Source organism: Kryptolebias marmoratus, linkage group LG1, assembly GCF_001649575.2.
Source record: "Kryptolebias marmoratus isolate JLee-2015 linkage group LG1, ASM164957v2, whole genome shotgun sequence".
NCBI lineage: Eukaryota > Metazoa > Chordata > Actinopteri > Cyprinodontiformes > Rivulidae > Kryptolebias > Kryptolebias marmoratus.
The window spans coordinates 14001187-14028452 of NC_051430.1; the positions used below are offsets into that span (position 1 = coordinate 14001187).

Sequence of the window (27266 nt, forward strand, 5' to 3'; positions counted from 1 at the left end):
AAGCTGAAAGTGAGCAACAAGTGTTTTACATAGGATGCTGTGAAGGAAACTGAGTGCACTTGGCATTTCTGTTTTATCCTTAGAAATGATACTAAACTGGTTGCTGCAGTAGTCGTGTGGAGCGAAAGAGCCGTCATTTTTAAATACCCTTCATAGTAAACATCCCAGTTTATGCGTGTGACTGGCCCTGTGATGCAATCTGAACCAGCGCCGGGGAGCATTTAAAAGCCTCGCAGACGCATGCCAAGATCATTACGATCGTTTAGTCGAGGAGAGAACTGTTTGTTCAGTCCAACAAGAAAAACAACGGTGCCACCAAGTCCAAAAGTTGCACCAGCGAGCCACAAACAAGCACAATCAGGACGGGGTAAACTGGATAACGCCATAAACACGAGCGGGCACCGTCGTCCACTGTGTTTGAGTGTAATCGCCACCATGAGAGGGTTATAAATGTTACTAGTGTTGGAAAAAGCACTTAAAATTCTGTAAAGAACTTAAGATAAGTGTTGAGCTGTAAGAGATGAAACTTTTTTTTTTTTACCCTCAGTTTTTTTTGTTTTTGTTTTTGTTTTTTCTTAAAGAACCCAGGTCCGTGCCACGATCTGACCGGCATTACGGCTGGGACGGGAACGATGAGGACAATAATAATAACAAGCGTCTCTACTTTCATTAGGCAGCGCTCAGCCGAGCAGCCATTTCCCCTGGCTGCCTAGCTGAATAGACCACTTGTTGGCTCAACTTGTCACATGGGAGGGTCAAGGGGTGGGAGGGGAGAAAGGAGTCTTGTTCCTCCAGGCTAACCTTTCTTCAATATCCTTCCCCACCCCCCTTTTCTCAACCTCTGTCTCTCTCCAACGTGGTCTGCTGGGGAACAAGGTTTGCATTGAGACTTCTGTACTCGCTTTCGCTTCGTGCTGCTCAGAATTGTTCCTAATTGTATTTTTTTTCTTCTTTGCAACTTTTATTTTCAAAGTAAACTTTTATCTACCTTTAAAAACTTTAGCAAACGAGAAAAGGTAATATTTACTCGCGTTAAACATGTCTATATTAAGATCGCTTTGCTCAGGACATTTTTGATTTGTGCAGACTTCGAGCCTTTGAGGCAACACACACACACACACACACACAAAAGTCCGCTGCAGAAAAAAAGTTAACTCCCTGGGTTAAACTCCCAGCTCCCACATGTCATGTATATTTGAGCTTTGCTTTGTTGTTCTACTTCGTGTACAATACGCCTGAAATTTCCCGATGTTGTGAGAGTTGTTCGAGACCTCCAGACCTGGGTGCCAACACATTTTGGGAAGCAGTTCAGTGAGAATTTGAAATGATGCCCATTAATTATTCATATCCTGGAATACATAAATCGTGCACTCTAAACATAAGTTTTGAAGGCACTACTTTCAACTACTTTTTTCGGCGCACAGTTCCAGGGAAAGAGGAGAAAACGGGTTCCAGACGTGTAAAACTATTCCAGATTGTGCCCTACCTGCAAGAGGAACTCAGTTAGGAGTAAAGACGAATACTTCATCAAGCAAACTCCTTTTCTTTAAGGGCAGGGCACTTCAGTCAATCAAATCAATCAGCCTGCAGAAATTTGATACTAATTCTAATTAATTAGGCTCTCCAGAAACCAGAGAGCATGAAGTGTTTTTAGTTGTTGTTTTTTTTTCTTTTTAAAAAAAAACAAGACTAATGGCTCTAAACACCAATGCATCAATGCCTTCTTTGACTTAGTTTGTGTGTAAAGTCATATTCCGTATGCCCATTACAGCTTTATGTGTCTGGTTTCACAATCCATAAACATAATATAATCAGAAAACCACAAGGAACGTGAGCCATGTTTTAAATATAAACATCTACATGACAGAGCGGATACTAGATGGTATCTATACTACAGATAGAAATCATGCTCTTTACATAGATGTGCCTGCATGGCACAAAATAGACCTGGTTTTAAGAGTCATTTGACTTAGTCTTAAGAAGGGGAAAAACACAGTAAATAGCTGCCGAGGAAATACAAGGAAAGACGTCTGTGTCTTCTGAGAGTTTAAAGCTCAAAAGGCCGTGGTGGCAGCACCTTCCCTGGCTGTCCAACTTGGACTGGAGCTAAGAAAAGCACAGTCCTTGGTCAATGTGGGTGGAGAGGTGGATTTCATTCAAGCAAACATGTTTTTGGATCCTGAACATCTGAATTGAATTACTAGGCAAACAGCCGACAGGGAAGAGAGCTTAGAGCAAACTGAATAACCCGGCAGCTTTGTGTGTCTTTCGGCTCGGCCATTCTGGGTGGGAGGCTCGGAGGCCTTTCAAAACTCCAGGAAAGACGGGGTGAACAAGAATGCCTGGCATGCTGAGAAATCCAAGCCTTGTTTGTCAACGCCAACAGGAAGCGGACGTGAGGGGAGACCGACCGTGTCATGTGTCTTTAAAAAAATCAACCGCTCCAGAACCGCGCTATTCATCACGGTCAACACGAGCTTTACGTCTGGTCATCGCCTCTGAAAAAGGTCAAAGGCATTATAATTCCAGGTTAGAATAATACAGCGCTGAGGGGCATCAGGTTTCTGCAGTGCAAATTGCCTACAAAGTTTGCAAAAAGACTGACGCACATTCAGATTGTTTTCTACCCCTCGAACTCAACTTGCAGCGCCATGTCTGAGTCTGTTCTTCCGCGGTGTTTGACTGGAATCAAAGCACCGGTTCCTGAACGCATTTTTGAAGAGGATCTTGTCTCTGCAGTGGCCCAGCAGGACTGCAGACCTCAGATCAGTATTCAGTTCAGCTCTCCCGAAGCCTTTGATTTCATGATGAATCCCGGGTGTTCACTGGCTAATGCAAAACGAGAAAATCTCCCTGGACTCCCAGTCAAAGGTCTGTTAACAGAAAATGGGTCAAAAATGAGTATATTTTTAAAAAGCAGCACTTCATTTACTATCGCTATTTTAAAGTGTCGCACAATCTGAGAGCTCAGGATTGCAGCGGACACATGCAGGGGAGACAAAAGGCATTTCTGGAATCCTCGCCACTCCAGATAATTTAAACAATTCTGCGACTGAGTGACTTATGACACTCTGACAGGACCAGGTGCCTTAATTACTCTCATAAAATATTGAAACAAAGCGGGTGATTCTTGTGCACCCTGTCAAGTGTAGATCAGCCCAAATTTGAGCGCTGAGTGCTCCGAGTCAGACACTCTGGTCACTTCGATCTCATTAGAGAGTCACAGCTCCCCTCGCTATCTCTCTAATCCAGAATAACAGAACAAGTCGGTGTACTCCGTAATGAGACGCAGAAAAGAACTGATGGACAAATTACTGTGGGTGACTGAACAACCTCAGAGAGAGGATGTAAGCAGCCAGGACATCATTATCTGCTGAGCATTAATGGCTGCGACTTTGTACACTAGGCGATAAGGATTAGACTGCATCTCTTCCCCCCCCCGCTCCTCTCCTCTCCTCTTCAGTCCAGCGTGGTCACTACTGATGGGCTGACAAGTTCCCCAGTCTGCTTCACCTGCCCCTGAGGCGCCTTTTGATGTATTTATTCATGAAGAGGCAGCCCACTGAATGCAGGAGCTGATACGCAGGATCTTCTTTTTCTGCATTTGGGTGTGCATATGTAGACGCACAAGCTCGTGTATGCACGTCAGGATGAGACGTGTTCATAAGAAAAAGAAAAATAGAAGAAAAAAAAAGCTTGTTCCCATCTTCCCCAGTCCTCCCATTACCACCACCACCACCAAAAGCAATACCAACTGAATGCTAAACAAACCTGTCTGTTGAATAATTGAGCATCTCAGGCCAGAGCCGGCTCAGATTAGCATACAGGCCTTATGGACCCAATCTGCACAGCGACAAGATGGTGTTTTCCTGGACTTTTGGTATTCAACAAGCGCGCCGATTTCTATTTTACTCCATCTTTCCCTGCTTAGCCTCCTCAGAATTAGTTCAAATGTTTATTGGCTTACCAACAATGATTTCTGTCTGGTAGCCTTGTTGGTATGTGAGACTAAAATGAACACGTCAACGTGATATCTAAAGAATTATTAGTCTGCGGAGCTTTAACGCTAAACCCTCAATAGTAAACAACTATTTTGTAAAGCCGGTCTAATCCAAACCCCGTCAGTCCCATCTTCACACAAACGCAACAATACAACATTTTACACATGCTCGACTGCAGCAAAACGGGTCATCTTCAGGAGTCCCTGCTGCTAACTCCTCCTCGGGTCTCTCTCCCTGGCTCCCCTTGGCCCTGGGCAGTAATACCTGGCCCCCTGTGTGTGCCCATCCGCTCCCCCTGCTCTCATTAGTGCAGTGCTGGGGCCTGGGGAGTCTGCAGGCCTGGGGAGCCAGCCGGCTGCTCTCCTCCCACTCCCCTTCTCTCTCCTCGGCTGGAGTAATGAGCACATAATCATCCTGGCTCCCTGTCAGTAGCAGCACACCAGAGGGGCATGTGGGCACCTGGCCCAGAGTCGGGGTGAGGGGTGGTGGGGTGGTAGGGATAAGGGACACAGGGGGGTGTTTCGCTCCCTATCCTATGTGCCCAGTGTTCACAGACTGTACCCAGAATTAGAGCTTTCCGTCCCGCATGAAATGACCCTCACGGTCACACGAGTCAGCAGATAAAGAACAGCAACCTCCTTTTTTTTAAATCCACGGAATAAAAGCTGTTACACTTCCAGAGAACTTCTCTTTTTTTGACCCTCCAGTAAAACCAAAGGGTCACATGAGCTCTGAGATAACGACATTATCTTATGCTCACATATTTGACACTTTTGCTCCAGCTTTTGTGTAAAAGGCAACGCATCAGCAACACAAACAACATTACACTACCGGTATTTAAGAAATTACAAGTTCCTAGCTACATACATAAAGGTATTTAATTGTTTGGAAAAGTGCAAATGATGCCAACATTCAGAGCGTTTCAGAAAGTGTTTTAAAACCATTCTAACTTGATCCTTGTCATCCTCACCCTTCTACACTGTTTCCTTTTAGATTTAAATTTCTGATTTTAAGAAGACCAAACAACACAAAAACTGCATAAAAAGAAAAACAATAAAGGGAACAGAATAGAAACCTCAGTGTGTTTTTATTCCTTTAAACTATTTATTTTCTGAATTCAGTTACTGCTGTATTCATAATTTTGACCTTTCTGCACATTTTTTTGGTCTCCACAGTGTAGATAAATGCATTTCATAAGGTCACGTTGGCTAAGTGACCAATTTTTCTCTTAGTGCAAAACAATAAAACTTAACACAGGAATGAAAGACACAAAGGTCACACACAGGTCAGTATTTATTCAAATAAAATAGTGTAATGGGTTTGCACTGAGACATAAATCAGCATTAGATTCCCATGAGCAATCTCCGTCCCCCCCTCACAGTTTCCCATTGACTGCTCTCAATAAGGACTTTGTCATAGCTTCGCTGAGATCGTAGGATTCAGTGAATCAACCGCAAACTCAGCAAGCACATGTAGCTAGGTCGAGAGAGGCCGAGGGGTTGAGTCACAATGACTCTTTTTAATAAAGGGCACAGATAGTGGCTTTTTGCTCTGTATTGAAATTTCTTCCTGAATCAGAAAACAAAAAAAACACCCTGATACGATCACAAAGGTGAGATGCCAGATAGATGTTCTAGGCTCCGTGTTATCACACGTTTTCAATCCAAAAAAACACATCCCTCGCAAACCAAACAGGTCTGCTGAGGCCCCCGCATTGTCTAACTGGAGCAAGACACCGTGATGACTAGTTCACACCTGTGTGGGAAAGTTCAGGAATGGCAACGGGGTTCAAACTTGAGAGATTTATGGTGGAGGCTGAGTTATTGTGGTAAAGACAGACAGACTGCCTGGCAGCTGGCCTGCGGGTGCTGTCAGGGCTGCACAGAGGAGCTGCACATGAATCGATGAGAACCAGCAGGTCTACAAGCACACTTTAACTTCATTATTGGACATAACCACATTACGGTTATAGTTTGATTAAAGCGTTTTGTATCCTCCACAGTAAATGGACTTCCCCAGTAGGTTTACATGATTTGTTTGATAATTAGATTAATGTTCTGTGCAATGTTGACTAGAGGAAATGTTTTTTAAGTGTCATAAATAAGAGTTAGATGGCGAGGAGGTTAAATGGCGTGTCAACTTTCAATGTGGGGATTTTCTTTTTCAGCCTTCAACAAAGCTTTTGTCAAACAGCTTATTTATTTTGTTGCTTTGCACCACACTGAATCAAACCCACAGTGAAGGTCAGAGGTCAGTGTAGAAATTTTCATGAATGGTTTCCAAATCACAAAGACTCCTGACTCCAGGTTTAAAGGGTTAGTTCAGATCTTTTGAAATCAGATTCTGTGGAAAGGTTAAGACTAAATAATATCTTACCTGTTGTAGACATGGATTTAAAAAAAAAACTTATTTTAAAGAAATAAGAGTTTAATATTGACAGATTTAATTAGCTAATGCGAGGACCAAATACATAATTAAATAAGCAGAAATATTACAATATTTCTGCCAAAAGTGTCTCCTCACTGGACGTGCTACAACTAGCTGCTGCTTTTAAATAACCATAGATTTTTATGTGAATAACTGCAAAATGCAAATTGATGTCAGTGTGAAGGTTTAAAACATATTGTTGCATTAATTGCTTTAAAATGTTTAAGATGAGAGTTGTTTTCGGACTTTGGTTTTTGTTTCACTAAGATTAGCTGTTTAGCTGATTAGCTCCTCAGTCCAGTCAGAGTAAAATTTTATTCATTCAAACTAAGGTTGGTCAAAGAACTATCTACAACAGGTAAAATTTTACTTGTTCATAACCTTGTTTGTTTTGCATTGAAAGTGTACTTACCAAATGCCCTGGTGTTGGAGACCGAGAGTCTTTTATCCCTGCAGAGGTGGGAACATCCAAGAGTGGCCATTTCATCTGCAGGTACTGTTGGTTAGAGAAGAAGAAAATAATTTAAAACCAGACACACATGCACTGAAATACATATAAGTAAGAAAGTCCAGAAATGGACAAAATATACTGCAACAAAGACAGGACATGAAGGTTTAATTTAAAGCTAGTATTTGCGAAGTTGTGAGCAGCATTCATGAGGGAGTTCCCAAAGTGCCTTAAAACGTTTTCAGGATTTTTATTGAGTGAATCGGAAGGAATCGCAGGAATTTTCAACATGTTAAGAAAATCTGCTCAACAAATTTCCTCTCAAAATAGTCACAGAGCTGTTGCGGGTTTCTCAAACTCTTCTCAGTTCAGCTTTGTAAATCCAAAGTGCTAAAGTTATTTTTTTCTCACAAAATTTGTCCGTAGTTTCATCCAAACATTTCATTTAGTGTGAGTCCAAGTAATAATTTGAATATTTTCTTGCAATTCTGTGCCTTCAATTTGTCCTCGATAGTCACAGCACAGCGAGATATTACTTTAAGAGTCTAATGAGTTGAGAAATCACTCATATGAGAGCTGGCGGTTTATCGTCTCCTTGAGAAATGATATGAATAGTGTCAAACCCACAGAAAACTCCAGCAAACACCTGTACAAGAGCCACATTTCTGCTGCTGGAGTCAGACAGTGAGTCCTGGCACAGGGGAGAGCAGGAAGAGCGATGTGAACACAACGGACTGGTGGGGAACTGTGAAATTGCAGTTTGTCAAGGAAAAACAAGAGGCCAGCTGTGGGCGCCGATCGCTGCGAGGGTGGGAAGAGACAGCTGGAAGAAAGCCCCGTGTACAGATCTACAATCTCCAAGTTCACTCCCTACTATCCCCATCAAAACGTTTGGCCTTTTGACCCAAAAAACAGCACCTCCTCTTTCCCCAATCACTATAATTCACACATGTGTGAAAGTTATCATTTAGAGCTCTGTGTCTGCTGCTTTTCCTCTATTTTGTCACTGGTCACAAAAGAATTTACAACTGTCTGTCCAGTTATTGCTCTGTCTTAGAGGTTGTACCATCAAATGAGAGCAGCATACTCAAGAGGAAGTCTTTTTTTATTTTTGATTTACTGCTTGACACAAGCTGAACTTTTTTCTTTTTTTTCTTTTGGTATTTGTCCTCCAGCAATGATGATAGCATGAGTCCAGAGCTCCAAAAGCACAGCAACCATCTGGTTTATGAATCAGTGTTAATACCGGAAACAGCAGCTTGTCGTGCATGTGCATTTTCTCTCTGGTACATATTCAAATTAATTAAAAAGGTGTTTTACTATTGACACTGTTTGGCTCATCCAGGTCCATGTCAAGCATATGCATTAAGGTGTCACAGTTTATTGTCACACTTGCCTTTTGTGCTTACAAAGGTAATTAATTCTGGTTGCATTGCACGCTGAATTTTGTCATTCCACATTTGAATTCTTCTGCACAAACAGTTTCACATCCATCTCTTGTAAGCATTTGATGAATGAAAAAAAAAACCAAGAAGGCCGAGGTGAGGAAGGCCGTCAAGTTGAAGAAGGTGTCCTATTAGGCCTTGTTAGCTGGTAAGACCCCAGAGGCAGCAGAGGGGTACCAGCGGGCCAAGTGGGCTGCAGTTGTGGCTGTTGCTGAGGCAAAGGCTCGGGTGTGGGAGGAGTTCAGTGAGGTCTTGGATAGAGACTCTCAGTTGGCTCTGAGAAGATTCTGGCAATTCGTCAGGTGGCTGAGGTGGGGGAAGCAGAACTTTACCAACACTGTATACTGGTGCTGCTGACCTAAACCAGTGATGTCATCAGGCAGTAGAAGGAATACTTTGAGGACTTTCTCAATTACGCCAACACATCTTCCATGGAGGAACCTGAAACTGGGGACTCTGGGGTGGGCTTTGGAGGTGAATGAGATCCGCCCTGACTTCCTGAAGGCTCTGGATGTTGCTGGGGTGTCTTGGTTGACATGCCTTTGCAACATCACATGGACACTGGGAGCAGTGCTACTGGATTGGCAGACTGGGGTGGTGGTTCCCTTGAGGGTGTGTTCTAATTACAATGAAATCACACTTAGCCTTAGCCTCCACAGTAAGGTTTATTCAGGGATGCTGGAGAGGAGTATTCAGTTGATAGTCAAACTTCAGATTCAGGAGGAACAATGTGGGTTCTGTTCTGGCCGTGGAACACTGGACCAGCTCTTTACCCTCACTAGGATCCTCGAGGGGGTATGGGAGTTTGCCCAACCTGTCTACATGTGTTTTGTGGACTTTGAGAATGGATTCAATAGTGTTCCCCGAGGTACCATGTGGAAGGTGCTGTGTGAGCATGAGATTGGGGGTCCAATGTTAAGGGCCATTCAGTCCCTATAAAAACGATGCAAAAGTCTGGTTTGCATTGCCAGCAGGAAGTTGAACCTCATCAGCGTGAGAGTTGGACTTTGCCAGTGCTGCCCATTGTCACCGATTCGGTTCATGACTTTTATGGACAGAATTTCTCTGGGCAGACAGGGGCGGAAGATGTTTCGTTTGGTGGCCTCAGGATTCTGTCTCAGATATTTGAAAAATGATGTGGTCCTGTTGGTGTTATCGTGCCATGATCTCCAGCTCTCAGTGGAGCAGTTTGCAGCCATGTGTGAAGCGGCTGGGATCAAAATCAGCACCTCTAAATCTGAGGCCATGGTCCTCAGTTGGAAAAGGGGGGACTGCTCTATCCAAGTTGGGAGTGAATTGAGAGGAGCCAGTTGAGGTGGTTCAGCTTTGGTAAGGATGTCCCCTGAGTGCCTCCCTAGGGAGGTTTTCGAGCATGTCCAACTGGGAGGAGAACCCAGAGAAAACACAGGACACGCTGGAGAGACTATGTCTCTTGGCTGGCCTGGGAACGCCTTGGAATCCTCCTGGAAGAGCTGGCTATGGACAGAGATGTCTGGGCTTCCCTGCTCAAGCTGGTGCCCCCATCACCCACCTCTGGAACAAGTGGCAGATAATGGATGGATGGATGGACGTCCGGAAAAAAATGACAGACAAATCTAGCTAAAGAATATATTCAAACTATTGTTCTCTCTTCAGAAGTCTGAAGGATAAATGATGACAAACAAGCAAGCTGGAGGAGTCATGCATTCAGCTTTTGAGTTTTAAAACTCCATTTGTTATTCCGGGTTTGTAAGGAAGGAAGGTTGGGTGACTGTGGGTTAAAATGGAAAAGACATTATAGCAGGAGGGGAAAAAGGGAGAGGAGGGGAGAAAAAAAAACATTTTCAGGAATGAGTTTGTTGGAGCAGGCACAGGGTATTGTTTCCTGACAGCTGGGGTCCAACAGAGCACCGAGGCAGGGGGAAGGGGGTCCCTTTTTCCCTTCGAAAAGGGGGGAATTCTCAGAGTTGACATCAGCCCTCTTCATTTTCACTATACTGCTCAAGGCTGAATCGTAGGTTTCAACTAATGGGCCCAAGTCCATACAACTGTCAGGAGGCAGTTGCTTTTAAAGGCTGCTAGCTCCCTATTGAAACTTTCCTCTGCTCTGTGCAGGGCGCCTAATGAATGCTACTCTCTGGAGGGAAAATCCAAAACAATGCAGTTTTCTCCGTCTAATCTATGTCAATCATGAGTCCTTCCACAAATGAAACAAGCGCTGCTGTGAGCGTTTGGTCGGGTCCGTCCGTGCCCACCCCAGCTCTCCCACCCGGATCCATCCCTGTTTTTGACAGCTTCTGCCAGGACTGAGGAACATGCCCCCAGGCGCTTTTTTTTTCCTGAGCACCTACTTTTCTTTTAATTGCCAGTGTGCCCCATGTAGCAACTGTTCACACACTCCCCGAAACATCCCGCGAGGTAACACCAACCGCACACTGTCACATTAGCTCCCGTCCAGACTCGAGCAACGCACCACTCACTGGGACATGAGAAGGAGAGAGGGAGGGTGCCTAGGTGCTGTTTCGGGAAACAAAAGACGAGGAATTGTGAGCTAAAAAAAAAGAACTTTCTTAGTGTTAAAATAAAAAAGTGTCAGGAAAAAAGTTAGGGCAATAAAAACTAGATTATTTTTATTTATTTATTTATTTTTTATTTATTCAGTTTATTCATTTTCATTTTAAAAACAAAACATTCACATACAAAAAAAATGCAAATCAAACAAAAAAAAATGAAAGGTAGCAGAAGAAGAAAAAATCTTATAATATCTGCCCCTATTTAAAAATAATAATAATAATAATAATAGTAATGATAATAATAATAATAATAATATCAATTTCAAAAATGGTAATAATCAAATAACATCAAATAAAACAAAAACAAAAATTCAACTCCTCAAACAGTAACTCCTACAATACAAATTATACAAATTCATAGTTTTTTAACAAATGAACTTTTATCATTCTCTTAAATGAATTAATTGAACCAGCATTTTTATAATCATAATCCAGACCATTCCATAATCTTACTCCTCTGACTGAAGTGCATTTTATAGTATATATATATATATATATATATATATATATATATATATATTTAAATAGTTATGCCAAGGTTTAAGTGATTTTAGATGTTTGCAAAAAATTAAAAGCGAGATAAACCAATAACAACTCAACCGCGGGGCTTTTGGTAATGCTTTACACATGGCCTTATTTTATTAGAAATAAATACAGACATATGGTGAGGGCTCACAGAAATGCCTGTTTCAGCCTGGGACCTGGAAACTCTGGTAAATGCACTCGGACGGAGAACTGAAAGAAACCAGAATCTAAAGTGAAGTTTAGCTGATCCATTTTCATCACTCTCTAATTGTCTTCCAGCTTCCCCCCGCTGCCTCCAACACTCAGAATAGACATCAGTAGAATGTGCTACTTTAAACAGGACCCACATGCGACAAAGGTGGCAGTGATGCCACCGAAATTTTCCAAAAAGGCCACACTGGAGCCCTTTGGTTGTTTGAACAGAGAGAATGCAACATATGCTCTGGGGCATGTGGCCTGCCAGAGCTGGGTTCTAATTGTTACATCGCTCTCACAGAGCAGGGGAAAACACGGCCAAGAGTCTTTGTCATCTCTGAAGTGTGTGGTGCCATACTGCAGGGCCAACATCAGAGCAGAGAGAGGAGACAGATGTCTGGACATTTGCTGTCAAACTAAGTCAGACTCTTTGCCAAAGGGACACAAAAAAATTCCAAACTTTGCTCAGAACTATTTGTCAACTTAACGGCTGCACCAAGAGCTGGTAATCTGATAATAATTAGGACAAAATGCAAAAAATTTAGATAATATAAATATGTCAAATTGCTATCTCAAGCTGGCTGTATGTTTTTACATGATTAACTAAAAGCAGTTAAGAGCAACAACAAATAAAGGACTAAATAAGGTTAAAGTGGCAGCTGAAACGAGGCCTCACACTTGTGAAATGGCTTTGCCTGACTTGTAAATAGCAGAGCTGCAGGAATGCCTCCATGGATCGCTCCAGCAGATAATGTCAATCACCTACTGTGTGGAGAACCCCTCCCCATTGTTTTCTTTTAGCCCCCAATAGAAAACAAATGGGCCACACAGCTTGCTGTTTGGCTGAGGTGTTAATTACCGTCCCCAGTCCATATGAACAGCGACTTCAGACAATAGCCCCATCAGCTCTATGCATGAAACACAATTAAAAGATTACAGGACAAAGGCAATGTGATAAGTAGCCCCCGCCTTGTCTCAGAGTTTGCATTAGGCCTCATTGTTTGCCAACATTAGAGGCAATTACAGTGACAATTCTTAAGCAAACCTGGGCGGTCTTTGTGCTAATTAGTGTGTAATCGATGGGGAAATGACAAGAAGCTCAGCTGGTCAGACTTGCACTCTACAACTCTACAAACTCCCGTGAGTGGGGATTGGAATCTATTACATGGTTCACAATCAGCTGTATCAGCCAGGAAGGAAGATAATAATTAAAAGCATCTTAAAGGGATAGCTCAGATCTTTTGAAGCTGGGTCCTTTGGAAAAGTTAGATGCAATTATGTACCTGTTGAAGCTCTTTGATTGCTCTCAAGTTTGGAGAAGTCTAGCTGTGGCTCAGGAAGAATAGTGTTCATCAGCTAATCGTATGACTGACAGTTTAATCCCAGTTTCCTCTATGCTGGCCGATAAGACGCTAAACCCCATGAAACCCCCAAATCTGTGAATTTGTGTGTGAGTGAATGTGACTTGCAATGTAAAAGAGGTCATAAAAATTAAATTCATTTACTACTTATTTTTGACCAGAATAAAGTGCTAATCTGAGTGGGGCCACCACCAATGTGGATTACTGTTTTCTTATATCAACTCCAACCTCAAAACCTTCATAGCAGCCCATTCAATTATTCTTACCATCACTGTCAATTTCAGTTTAGATGGTTATTCCATCAGAAATATTCATACTCCTATATTCATATTCATGCGCCGTAGCAAGCTGCTTTTGGTGCTGCTATTTGTGCTTACAAACAACAGAACAAAGGTTTATAATGGAGCATTCACATGAGCCACTATGAAATATTTGAGATTGGAGTTGGTTTAGGATACCGCTTTGGTCTTTGCCCTGCTCAAACTGGCCTTTAGCTTGTCAATCGGGTCAAAATGAAACCCCTTTTCTCCAAACTGAAGTTGTTCAAAGAGCTATCTAAAACTGGTAACATATTAACTGTTCATAAACCTTCCACAGAACACCACTTCAAAAGTTATGAACAATTCCTTCAAAGAAAGGTGAAAAGAGGAAGAAACAGTTAGCTGAGTGTGCAGCACAGTTGCCGTCTTCATATAAGCAGAGTCCAAGGGTTATTCTTTTCAATGAAATTAGCTCAGATGAGTTTCATCTGACAGCATTTATCTGTGGTATAATCAATCACCCATGAGAAACACTATTACTTGTCCCCCTGTGTGAGCTTATCACTTGAATTTCATTTTAAGCCTCTTCTCTTGGTTTTACATCATATTAACCTCGCAGAGCCCGTGATGCTGCAGAGGAAATTAGCACACTGCTAATGGCAAACCACATTTGAAGTGTCCATTAGCCCATAGAGGAATGAAGTTAAGTGACTATGACAGGGGCACTCCCTCAGTTTGCCGGGCCTCCATTGTGACCCGGCCGGTCGCCCTGCACTTGTATTCACAAGCAGCAGAAAAAGTGGGTCAAAGGTCAGACATCCAGAGTGCTGTGGTTTCTATGGCGACGTGGCCTCTTAAGGCCAGGCTCATTGGCCTCTTAACATGCTCTTGTACACAAAAGAACTATTAGTCCAAAGAGGGAAAGAGGGCATTGAAGAGGGGAGGCAGCACAGGGGAGGTCCAAACAAGACGGCGTCAAGGTTCCTCCAAGGTTTCCAAGATGATTGGACGTGCTGCCTCGGTTCGCATACATGTTGGTGGACAATAATCCAGCACGGTAGCATGAACTGAACAGCAATGTTTTAGATCCATCTTACTTGATTCTATCTTTATCATCTGGGGCCAAAATTGAAGGCAGAGCTATAAAAAACTTGTTTACCGTTTGTCAAAATATCTCATAAATCACTGAACAGACTTTAATCAAACTCATAAAAAGTATCACTGAATGAACATGTACAACTGATTAACTTTTGGAGCCAGTCCAATTCAAGATGGCTGGCACAGCAAAGTAATTGTAGCAAAAACAGTAAAAGCTAAGATTATGTCAGTTTTACAGATATTGAGCAAAAAAAAAATGGTGTGGTAGCAGCTCAGACTGATCTCTAACCTATATTCTGAGCTCTAGATCGCACCAGTAATTAAAACTTTGCCGTTAACTATTGGAGTCAACCCTGTCTGTCTGTAATCAAAATATTTCCTGAACCACAGAACAGAGTTTAATGAAACTTTCAGAAATTCATCATCGGACATACACCTACAACTCAATAGCTTTTGGAATCAGTGCAATTCAAGATGGCCACCACAGCTAATCAAGCCTAACTAAAAATGACCATAACTTTGTGAATTCTACAGATAATGAGCTAAAATCTGATGTTGTAATAGCTGACAGTCATCCATAACACGCACTTGAAGAGCTAACAAATCATGTGATGTCACGCAAGATATTGCAATATCTCACAAGATTGCACACAACGTTGTTGTCATGGTTTAACCAAAATGGCTATAACCCCATTATTTCTCAACGTATGACCATATTAGTTTAAATTTCTGGCATGAAAGGCGGCGGGCAACATGCATTCCTTCAAGGCGAGCTCGGCCTTGAATTAAGTGAGTCCTGTGACTATATCTCATGTGTATTCTGCACAAGGCAAAACAAACGACCGGCCCGGGTTTATATGAAAAGTCCATGGACAAAATTTACTGCTGTTTCAGTAATAAAACAGCACCAACAGAATACAGGGCCAAGACAAACACCCCCTTTTTTAACTTTCTATCCCACTGAGGGAGCTGCGACTTCAGCAGGAGTTTGCATTTTTTTGCAACTCAAGCAGTTATTTGTGTTAAGAGTTTCCCTGCCTTCTTTGGGGTCACGGAGATATTGATATTGCATCTGGCTTGTTAACATCGGCGCTCAAATGAAGCCGCAGTTTATTCTCAGTCTGTCTCGTCGACACTCAGGTAATTTCAATCAAGCGGTTAAAGGAGGCCGGGGTTACAGTTAGGAATAAGTGAGTAAATCCGTAACAGAGCACAACAGCAGGTCACATAAAACCTCACTGTGTAATTAGACACAGGAGAAAATAATTATGCATCTGGTAAGGCCATCTCATAAAGACAGAAAGAAGAGGGTGTGAAGCTATTCAAGTCAATTACATGAAGTCAGTAATGTGGTTTCTGTACCTGGGGTGGGGGAAGATCTGCTTTTAATAGTGACAAACTACTCCAGTCATCATGATCTGGTGTCAGGATGAGCTAGACCTCAAAATGTCAAAGATATCGTCCTATTCCACATCCTGTTGCATTGTTTAGCCAGTCCGACAGGAACAGGAACAGGAGTTTTTTTTTTTTTTTTGGAGGAGTAGCCTTGTTTCATTGAAACTCACGTCCGTAAACGTTTATATAATTAACTCCAGAACCAGCGCTCGGCTGGATGTTTACCGTAAAGCTCAACTTAGAAATCAAATGTGCGTGTCAAAGTCTACGCCAGTGGCACACAAGTGAGACGCAAATTTTTCATTTGTGACCAAACGGACTGGAGGCAGCAGGAGTTACCGGGATAATGCAGCGTTTTCCTGCCAAGGCATTTAGGAGGCAGTAATAACCCCAGGATGCCGAATGGGGCAAATACCACAGCAAGGACCAGTAATCACTCCAAATGCACAGTGAAAAGTATAAAAATAACAACTGTTTCTTCTTTTTTACCCAGAATTTTCAGATAAATATTTACTTCCACCCTCAAAGTGTAGATTTAAGTGCTAAAAAGGTGTGTTTTCTCTGATGGGGCACAATAAGAGACTGTTTCTTTCTGCTTTTTTTAGCTTTTTTTGGTACTTTTTTAAAAAAAAAACTTTTCTAAGCATGGATGTTGGAGGCAGGAGAGGTAATGAAGCAACTTGAAGAGAAAAAGTCACTTCAGAAAAACTGAGGTGGGCATAAGTGGGTGTAGTGGAGAAGGCAAGAGAGGGAGAAAAAAAAACGAGCCTAAATTAAACACATTTGTTTCTGCTCTCACATACCACAAGTCTTATGAAAACAGAGGGCTGATTGTGTTCACTCTGCAAGTCCAACCACCCCCTCCTCCTCCACCCTGTCTCTCTCTTCACCACCACCCAGCTCTACTACCCCAAACCCCCTCCTGTCCTGAGCAGCAGCCCCCCACCACACACACACATACACACACACACACATACAGCTGCCTGCAGATGCCTCCTGTGTTTGCTCTCTGAGTGCAAAGGCGCAAATCTCCAGGCCTCGCAGACTTCTGGGCCCTGCCTCATCTCAGTTTTTACTACCTGACATCGCTATCACCCCACTGCTAACCTCACTCACTCCACTCTCTGTCTCCTGCAGCTCTGACACACACACACAAACACACACACCCAAATGCCACAGGTATGATAGGCTCAGCGAATGGCCCTGTCAAACAGATGAGGCCTAACAAATATATTTTGCCAACAGAAACATTTGGGAAAAAAACAGCTAGGAAGAAAACACTTTAGTTAAATGAAACTAGAATTCTTTGAAGGAATGCATATCACCTGCTGCATTGTGTACCAAAGGTTTAGGTAAAGATCTTGTGTTATCTGTTTGCATTTGGAGTATGCATTGCAGATCACACTCAGCTACCACCACATCAAATTTTAGCTTAATATCTGTAAAACTGACTTGAGTTATAGCCATTTTTGTGTTTGCTAAGCTTTATTAGCTGCGGCAGCCATCTTCTATGAGGTAGACTCCAAAGTTAATCAGTTGTAGATGTACATCCAGTTATTACTTCCTGAGACTATCGATAAAATCCATCCACTGGTCCACTGGTTTAGCTAACAGACATACAAACAAACAAATGCACATATAAACCCAGGCAATTACACATTCGCCCACATGGCAGGTGATAAAATAAACTCATTACTGGACTAAATGTGAAAACGGTAACCAAACAAAATGGAATATGTTTTGTGAAATATAAACAAAATAAAATGCTCATGTGAATCCAATTAGCGAATAATTTTTAAAGGCGCTTCTAGACTTCCACAACGTGTGACACAGCATAAAATTACCATGACATTCCCCAGGATTAGTTATGCGTATTGTCAGCAGACTGCAGGGAGGTCTGGAAGGTTGCCAGCACATTTTTCTACCTGAAACCTCCAAAAAAAAGTCACTTCCATGTAGTTCTGAGGCTTCGCTGTCATCTCACTTGCACTCAGCGATGAGTGCTTAAATCATGACCCAGAGATGCGCTTGGCCATAAATTCAATTTACATTTTTATGTAGGGCTCCCCCTGTTTTCACGTGTCTGAAATGCTGTTAAAGAATAAATCTTTCAGTCAAAACACAGGTCTTCAGACTGGGAGGGAAAGCAGAAGGAGAAATCACAAGTCAGGCCGCTGAAAAAAATTTAAGAATAATTCAGAAAAACCATTTGTTTCGCTATATTGGCTATTAGGTTTTTGTTACACATTTTGAAAGATGAAGTATGCTTTTACAGAACTAACATTAAGTCATGCAGTCTGTTGCAGTAAAAAAGTAAAATCTCTGAATGACATTCACCAGGCCACTGAGACCTGAATGGTGAACATAAGAATGTATACAGCTGCTGCTATCTTTCATTCTCAATACAATCTAATGAGAGTGGCGAGGTGATTACGATCGGGGGCTGCTGTAAATATCAGATTCCCAGGGACAGAGTTTAGGAGAGGCCCCTTCAAATTACACAGTATTCAGGAATGCAGAGCATGAACCACAGGAACATGGAGCTAAAGATATTACTCTCTCTTCCCGTTTTAATATTTAGCTCCAACCATGCAACAGAAAGAGAGAGAGAGAGAAAAAAAAAAATATCAAACCGCATTCACAAAGTAGGAGAGTTTATCTTGAATAAGAAAGTTGGGTTTTTCTTGCATGCTCGGGTTCTGCTCCACAATGCAACAAACCTCTGCTCAATCCAAACTGCACACTTCTGCAAACAATTAAGTGTTAACCCAAGGATTGTATGCTGCTCAGAGAGAAAAAGAAAAAGAGCATGGAGGGAGGAGGGGGAAGGGGGGGCACGACTGGAGAAAGAGAGGGGTGCTTGTGCACAATTACAGCAGGGATTTATGGCCTGAGAAACAATTTATAAATCACAGCGCCTGAGCTAATGTGCTCCAGATTGTTCTCCATGCAGCTGCAATTTTGGTCTGCGTGAAACGGCATAATAAACCTGGCTGGAGGACATGTTTGGGTGGAGGTGGTGGGGCATGGAGAAAAGTTGAGATTTTGGATTTGGAGGGGGGTGAAGTTTTAAGTTCTTCTGGTATAGAGAAGGCAATGCACATGATTTTGCTCAGAAGTGATTTTAGAGCATCAATTTCAGACGGTTTAACTGTAACTTCAGCAAGTCGAGGTGTCAGATTGTGTAAACAGTACGGATGAAAGGTAGTTTTCAGTCGAACGGAATAATTACTTGACTTGGAATTCATTAAACTTGCAAACCAGTTTTATGAGATTAGTGTGAAAATACAAACTTTGCCCTCATAATTACACCCGTGACATAAACCTGAGGTAGTTCGAGGTTATAATAAGAAAAGACAAATGTTGCAAAGCGATCCCGTCATTGTGGCTGCAGGCTGGTGTGGAAGAAGGGATCGGATGTGCTGAGGGGAAGCCTGGGCTTTTGTGGCCACTCAGCCAACTGGCCCTGAACCATGACCTCCGACCCTTCACCCGGGAGGAGGTGGGGATACAAACAAAGCTCTGAGTGACATCTGAAACTAGACACTCTGCAGGGAGAGAGTGTCTGGACAGGACTCAAGTAACCCCATTAACTCCGCGGAAAAGATTTATGGCTATTTATTTTCCCCCTGCAAAAATTTCGAAAGCTGAAGAGTCACACAGCTCTGTCAAAAATAATCAAGCAATTAGAGGTTTGCACCAAGTTTCGTCTTCGCCGCTTGCCAATATTTCAGTCTTGCGCGAAGATAGGCAAAGGTTCTCCATAATTAACAACTCTGAGCGGAGCTGTGATTAGCAGTGGTGCACACATGTGCCAACAGCTCATCTGAAACAAAATAAATTCCACTTAATGTGAGCAACATGAGTCTGCCTTTCGGACGGCTTTAAGGGAGTCGCTGGTGCATATTCACCAGCACCTCCGATGGATTAAATACAATGGATTACATAAAGGACTCTGGGATTAGTACACTGTAAACAAAAACAGAGAATTGGTGGTTGATGGAAAATGTGCTGCGTTGAATGCGAGCCTTCGTCACCAGAATGCTGAAAGCCACTGTAGTATTTAAATCAGGCAAAGAGGGAGGAAGACTGGGCCAAGCATTCTGTAGCTCAGCTGTGAGGCTCTAAGCCGTTGCCCTAGGGTCTTTGTCCTGCCTTTCAGGGCAAGTCTGAGGTAGTCAAAGACCCTATTCATGACCGGCGCTCCCCCTGCCAACACACCCATACAGCCCCAGTCAAGTCAGCCGAGAGCTATAGAGCCTTCCCATTTCACACAAGAATCAGACCTGCCCCTAAAGCCTGCTTCAGGGATTTCCAATAGCCAGTCCCTCCAACCCATGCGCAAATCAAACAAAAAGGCCTCCCTGGCCTACTCCACGTCATACAGGGTTGATTAGATCTTCTTTTCTAATGTAGCTGCTCTACATGTGAAGAAAGTAATGCGACTGAATTTAAGTATCGAGATATAAAGGGATGTAGAGTTAAACTCATGCAGGCGTTGAGCTCCTACATCCTACACAAGACTGGCTTACTGCTAATATACATTTCCCCCCAAAAAGTGTCACTGAAAGCCAAACCTGAGTACATCACATGATAAAACCTCAGTACAACAACAAAAAAAAAAACTAATCATGCTGATTATCTCAGGGCAGGCTCAGGGGGGAATCCCTGTATCACTGAAGACTGTCTTATGTCTGCTGAGCACAAGGCCCTCCATCACAGCCATTACTCATGACTAATCAAGACCATTACCTCATAATTTCAAATTGAGCTGATAGGGTCAGGATGGGGAGCAACATCCCGCGACCGAAGTGAAGAGCTCAGCCGTCGTCGGTTTCTGCTGCCGCTGCTACTTTTTCTAACAAGATCCACAAGTCTGTCTCAAAATAAGGAGTCTTCACATTTTAGATGACTTGTGCCTTTGCACGGCTTTAATCAGATTTGATGCTCTGCAGAACATTGTGACTTTTAAACAAGTACAATTGGTTTATGAGAGCAGCAGGGGGAGAGCAAAGGGGCACAGAAAGGTGAAGTTTTTATCACCATTGAGACAAGCTGCCAGAGCTCCTGGGAAGAATGAATATGGGTGATTTTAAACAAACGATTAAATCAAAGCAAGAAGGACATAAACTGTCTGACAAAAAAATTAAACTAAACTGAAGTAATTATATTTCTTTTCATGAGAGGTCACAAATAAACTGCTTAATTTGTAGAATATAAAGGAATCTAAATGTTTGTATAACAGGATGAAAAAAGCCAAGAAGATACTTTAAAATCATCCAATTCATTTACGACAAGGCATGTTAAAATTATCCTTCTCCAGCTCACACTTTTCCATCTTCCACATCAAAATAACCAAAGAGTAACATGCGTCCTACTTATTTAAATGTTTTAAACATGAAAAAATTCCCCATGGCTGCCTTCAAGATTTATGCGCTCAAACATAAGCGCTATTACACACACACTGCTTGTTTTTTCTAGAGCTACAGAATAGATATTGCAGATGGCGGGTGGGTGTCATCAGCTGCATCATCATCTGTAGCCATATAGGGTTTTGTAGTTTTACATTGTAAAAATATATCTCTCTATATATATATTATTCATAAAAATGCTAATAATGCAACATCAAACATTATAGGGGAGCAGGATTTAAATTGGCATTCTCTGGAAACTAAAAACCTGCTTAAAGAAAAAGTTCAGATCTTTTGAAGTGGGGTTCTGTGAAAAGTTTCTGAAACGTAGGAGATAACTTTTTGAGACCTGAGTTTGGAAAAAAGGAGTTTGATTCTGACTGGATTGACAACAGCAAGGCCAAGACCAAAAGTGGATAGCTACCATCTTAAACGGCTCCGGTCTCAAATACTTTATGGCAGTTTGTGTGAATGGTATTTTATAAACTTTTACATCACTGTCAGTCGCATAAGATTCACTGTCAGAGCACTAAACTAGCTGCTGCTGGTGACACTTTTTGCACTTTCTAATAACCACGAACGTCTAAGTAAATGTAAAGGTTTATTTTAAAAAATGTGCTTGCTGCGAAAAAGTTGCTTTAAGATGGCAGCGAGTCAGAACCAATCTCACAGAGCAGTTTACAACAAGTAAAACAATAACTGTTTATAACCTTTCCCCTTTTCCAAAAGACCCAAACCATTCCTTTAAGTTAAAACTAGCCCACTTAAATTTCAATCGGGTGAAGAAAAGACACAAACCCAGTCTAGAATGGTCCAAATTTGTGGCACTATTTAAAAATAAAAAAAAAACTCCAAAAGAAGCTGAACCAACTCAGAGAAAACCAACAGAGCTGATTTACAACTTGAACATGAAGAACAGCTGCTCTGCTTACTGTCAGCTAACCCCATCCAGGAAAGATATCCATCTACTTCTTAATTTAGTATGACCACTACAAGCGCACTGATACTACACACAGACTGTACAACGCGGCCTTTAACGAACCATTTGCCCTGTGCGTGACCTGAAGAGGAGCCTGATGTAAATCTTAGCAGAGCTGATGCTACGTGAGCACGATCTGATATCCTCCTGACTTTTCTTGATTGACCTGTTACTGGGGGAGAGCGGCGAGGCATTGTGGTCTGTACGGAGGAGAAGCTGTTGCTCTGTGGGAGACAAAATCCCTCTGATAAGTGAGTGCCTCAAGGTCTGGAAGCGGGCCCACCTTGGGATAACAGGCAAAGGAATAGCAGCACCCGTATCTGCCCCAGTTTATGCTCCCACCAACACATCTCATCAACAATCTCTCCTCCTGCGTGCTTTTCTCTTCCTCTCCTGCTGCCTGCAGTGCTTAAACTGAAAACAGCTGGCTGGAATACCAGACTGATGAAACCCTGTTAAGATGTGTGTGTGTGTGTGTGTTTTCTTCCTGCTGCACAATCACATTTTATTAGAACTAAGCTAAAAGTTTAAGGGTACAATTACAGAAGGAAAACATGTCTTCAGTTGAGCTAAACAGCACGGGTTATGGGTATGAATGGGCCTCATAGACGTCCACAGGACAGTCCAATAACACAGTCTGCAGTCGCCCCACCCCTTCATAAAAGTTATATACAAATATTCCACCAGGTTAGGATAGCTCAGTGTTTGAAAGTGGCACTGAAGTTCAGTCTTTTAGATGTAAACTGAGCAGCAGATTGATAAATCACCATGTCTTATTGAGAGAGTCAATTGGTTTCCTTTTAAATTAACTCAGATATGTTGAAGTTTTGACAGTTGTTGGGCTGTTTTTTCCACTTCCCATCATTTTACGAATGTGAAACCTGAACATCTAAAGAACTATTTAGCCCGGCTGTGACACAACAACCAAAGCAGATCTGAATCTACACTTTTAAACGTGTCACTCACTGAATCCTGGCGAAAGTTCTTTCGGGACAAATTGTTTTGCGGTCATTTCAGAGCGAGTGCGACAATGCGCTTCTTACAAACCCAGGGGCCCTTTCCTCCCCATTTGCACCAGGACCCCGGATTAATACCACAAAACAGACACAACTAAGCTGGTATTCACAAAATGCAAGATACATGACTCACGTCCCCCCTCACCCTCTCCCCTCCATCTCCCACCGCTTTAATTCCCAGCTAAAACTTTTATTTTTCAGACAATTCGCCGCTGTAGAGCGAAAGCCTTGGACTCTAAAATTTCAGCCTCAGCTATCTTTGAGTCTAACAGAGTAGACTAACTCTGCAGTGATTACCATCCAATATATACTGCAGTTGTTGTACAGCAGTCAGTAAACGTGTAGACATGACCAAGAGTTTCCTCTCTGAACAGCTACGGATTTTAACCTTACTGCAAAACCTAAAAAATTTACCTCTGCAACAGAGGTTTTTTTTTAGTTCTTAGGCTTGCTGATATGAGGTCAATAACACAAACTGTATCAAAGCTTGAAACTTCGGAGTGAATTCAGGCGTGTTAGAGATGTTCACCTTCAACCAACAACCCTTTGAACCCAAAACACAAGTTTTGCTCCAGCGTTCGCAAGGAAAAGCAATGCACCAAGCTGCACAGTATAGCCACGGCCAAACATAGCAAATGAGAAAAACACATAAATTGATTTAAAGAAGGGGAAAAAAAAAAAAAACATTTGCACAGATATATTCATCTTGGCACATCAAAGGGATTCATTGATGCCACTGAACATGGGGAGTCTGCGGCTGGAGAGGGGAGATGTTGGTTATCCTTTCCTCCGAGGGGGCAGAGATGCTCCTGATGGGCCCTGAGCTCGAGAAGCCAGAGAGCGCTATAAACAGAATTCCTAATGCCAAGCGGGCGAATGGGTGGGTTTAGGTAGCGAACTAGCAGGCTATGGCGTAGCAGAAGGAATTGACGCCAGCTCGGGCTTTCCACAGAGACCGAGGAGGGAAGGATGCAGACCAGGACTGACACCATTTCACACAGCAATGTTAGGAAGTGAGCATGAAAAGGAAATGCAAATGGAAAGACGCGTGTTGGCGCAAAAGCCAAAATGAAAGGCTGTAAGTGCTGCTAAAAACTGCTTCGGTTTGTGTCGCACTAATTACATCTGATCTTGATTACCCTTGCGCTCATGAAAGACAAACGGTGGTCAAAATATGGAACTATTTATACCGTAATCACCTCTTTCTTTTTCTGTTCAACGCTCTCCATAGGTTCAAAAGATTATTGTTGAGGGTAATCACCCCAAACCCGAGGAGCTCTCAGCACTTCTGCGGCTGCTGGGGATCTGTTTCTAATTGAACAGTGCCACCAGACTGATGTGGATGTGTTTGCCTTTGAAGAAAAACTCCTTTAAAAACTAGAAACCTAGTCAAAAATGTAAGCTCTGTTGACACAGCGCTTGGCTGAGAAAATATTTGCGCGCTAAGATTCAGGAATACAACACTGACGGTTGTCAGAAGGTGAGTGCCGTACACTGTTCCCTCTGTTGCAAAATATCAACATAGCCTCACCTGAACGCACCCCCCCTCCTCCTCCTTTCCTCAACCTCTGGCACCTACAGACTTAGCACAGACAAACGTACACTGCACGCATGGCTGCATGTTTGCTCATTTGCACACACACACACACAGACGCACGTGCACAGCAAGGTGAGTGAAATGCCAAGTGAGCCACCTGATGAAAAGACACCTCCACACAAACAGGCTCTGCTTTTCGCAGGGAGAGGCCCTTTTATTCCAGCGGACAATGTCTATGTTGACTTTTCTTTGTCTGCACATTTTTAAGCACCGAAAGCGGCAGAAAGAATGAGAAAAAAAACACAGTCGGAGAGGCATGCAGACATCGCCGCCGACAAGTTCAGACCTATACAAGCTTTTCTATCTTGATCTCAAACAATCTGCTATTCAACAATCATGCTCGGGAGTTTGGAGTGTCCCACCGCGTTATTTGATGAAGATATGTTTGAGCGGCGGGCCTCGCTCTCGCCTACTTGCCACCTCTCACACACAAGAGGCATTTCACTCTTTAGTGACGATGAGGATGATGTACAAGCATAGTTATCTGAAAGTACTGAGGAAGGTGACAAGAGATGGCGTCAAGCGGAGTGTGTGCGTTCACCAGTTAAAACTGGCACTAGGCTGTCTCTGAGGGAACAATGCAGAGCTGCAAAGTGACAAACAATGAGCTGGATTTGTTAAGTCGAGTTTGTAAGTCGGGGGGGGGAGAGAAAAAAAAAAAACACCCAGGAACCTTAACCTCACACAAGCAGAAGTCTGGTGGAACATCTCTGCAAACATAAAACCTCCTCCTCAGCTCTCAGTGGATTACAGCGGAATGTCAGCTCTGAGCAGGCTTTAAATCAGTTATGCTTGGCCCTCGGGGGAACTGCGCTGATCCCATGTAGGCCTGTCTCTCATTGCTCATGATGGGATTGCCACATTCGTTTTTGTTTTCCTTTTTTTTTTTCTTTCAAAAAGTTCAGGGCTTAAACCCTTTATCTTGTCGCACATTGTTGACTGAAATACTGCGCCTTGACTCGAGAACAACATCTAGCGTTTGTTATAAAGCGCACTCTTGTGAAACTGCACTAAAGTCTTTACAGGTAACGCCATAAAAAGTGAGATTTAAACACACATATCCAGGAAATGTGGGGGGAAAATACAGCAGGCACACATCTGCAATTGCAAAAATGTTTACCCAAAGCTATAAAACTGCAGCTCTCCACCTTAAAATTTTAAAAAAAAGTGTAATTTTCTGGAATTAATCACATGATGTGCTCGACAGAGGTAACTTTTAACGTGCCTCATGCGGCACAAGTACAACCACATACCACTTGAAGCCCATAAAACAAATCTCTCAGCCTCAGCAGGGTTTTCTGAGCCCTGCAATATCGCGAGGTGTTTGCCAAGCGCCGGGGCTGCTTGCGCCTATCTCGCTAGCTAATCTGCACGTTTCGCAGATTGATGACGCGGGATAAATTTAACTGTGGAGCTCATCGGTTCAAGCGAGCTGCCAGCCAGGCGTGCTCGCGCAGGCCGCTGGTAAATATCATTCCCCAGATCGGCGACGATCCACAGGTCCAAACAGCCCCAACGGCGAGAATGCGAGGCTAAAAAGGTACTAACTTGAGCCTCTCATCAATCACACTCACAGCTTTCACACTGAGCCATGAGGGCAGGGCAATATGGAGACCTTAAGACGGCTGCTAAGTATGCCAGCTATTGTCTGCCTGCTTGTTTTCTGCCACAGTGATGATTGACACGGTCAGCTCACCCTGTCCCATTGACCTCATTCCTTTCACCCCCCACCTCTCAAATATGGAAGATTAGACTCCTCAGCTAAAAGAAATCCCCTCTAATTATTCATTAATTTGCCTCAAGCAAGAAAAACAATTAATTTTGAATTATTTTTACTCCACTAAAACATAAGGAAGTAAGAAGCTTTCATAAGAAAACAAAGCAAGACTTCGAACATGTGTCACATTTCTTTTCTTCCATCGGTTCTAAAAAACTTTAAATACCATAAAGCAGGTGCAACAAAAACATTTACTACCGCGAAACTCCAAAACCAACAGCACAAGACAAACTACAAGCATACCATAGTACAAGGAGCGCAGCCATTTAGTTAATGAGCCCCAAAGGAGACCTCCAATGAAGCCATCGGGGCTGCTCAGAATAACAATGGTCAACTAACGCCTTTCTAATTGAATGGAAGATATGGGGAGGCGATGTGAGCGGGCCTGGAACGGTGAAAAAGGAGACAGAAAGGTGGGGGGTGGGTGTCTCCTCAGTCAAGACGCCTGCCAGGCCTAAAGGAAAGTCCTTGTTGTTTTTTGGGGAGGTGACAGGGTTTGAGGGTGATGCAGGGTGGGGGGATTATTTCAAGGAAGTTTGCTTAGTCCAAATTTCAAACCGGTTCTAGTTTATTTTGTCCCCAAAAGTCCTGCAACCCCTGTCCGGAGCCAGTAGTCACCGAGAGCTATTGTTAGACGTGTGTGTGATTTTCTGACTGACGTACAACGAGCTCTCGGGGGTTTACCCAACTACATGTCACACACGTGATGTTTACAGCGGCGCTAATACTGGGAAACTTGCGATATTAACAAGTGCAGCAAATACCTTAAGCAGTTTAAA

The 27266-nt window shown here is 42.8% G+C and overlaps 1 protein-coding gene across 2 annotated transcripts in view; it reads right to left on the reverse strand.

The window, feature by feature from the left end:
• The window catches only part of tcf7l1b (transcription factor 7 like 1b), a 37193-nt gene that overhangs the window by 7634 nt on the left and 2293 nt on the right, over positions 1 to 27266 (reverse strand). For both annotated transcript variants that reach the window (XM_017417225.3, XM_017417226.3), the window contains exon 4: positions 6841 to 6924. In XM_017417225.3, coding sequence (XP_017272714.1) covers positions 6841 to 6924 — 84 coding nt within the window. The remainder of the gene's footprint in view (positions 1 to 6840; positions 6925 to 27266) is intronic.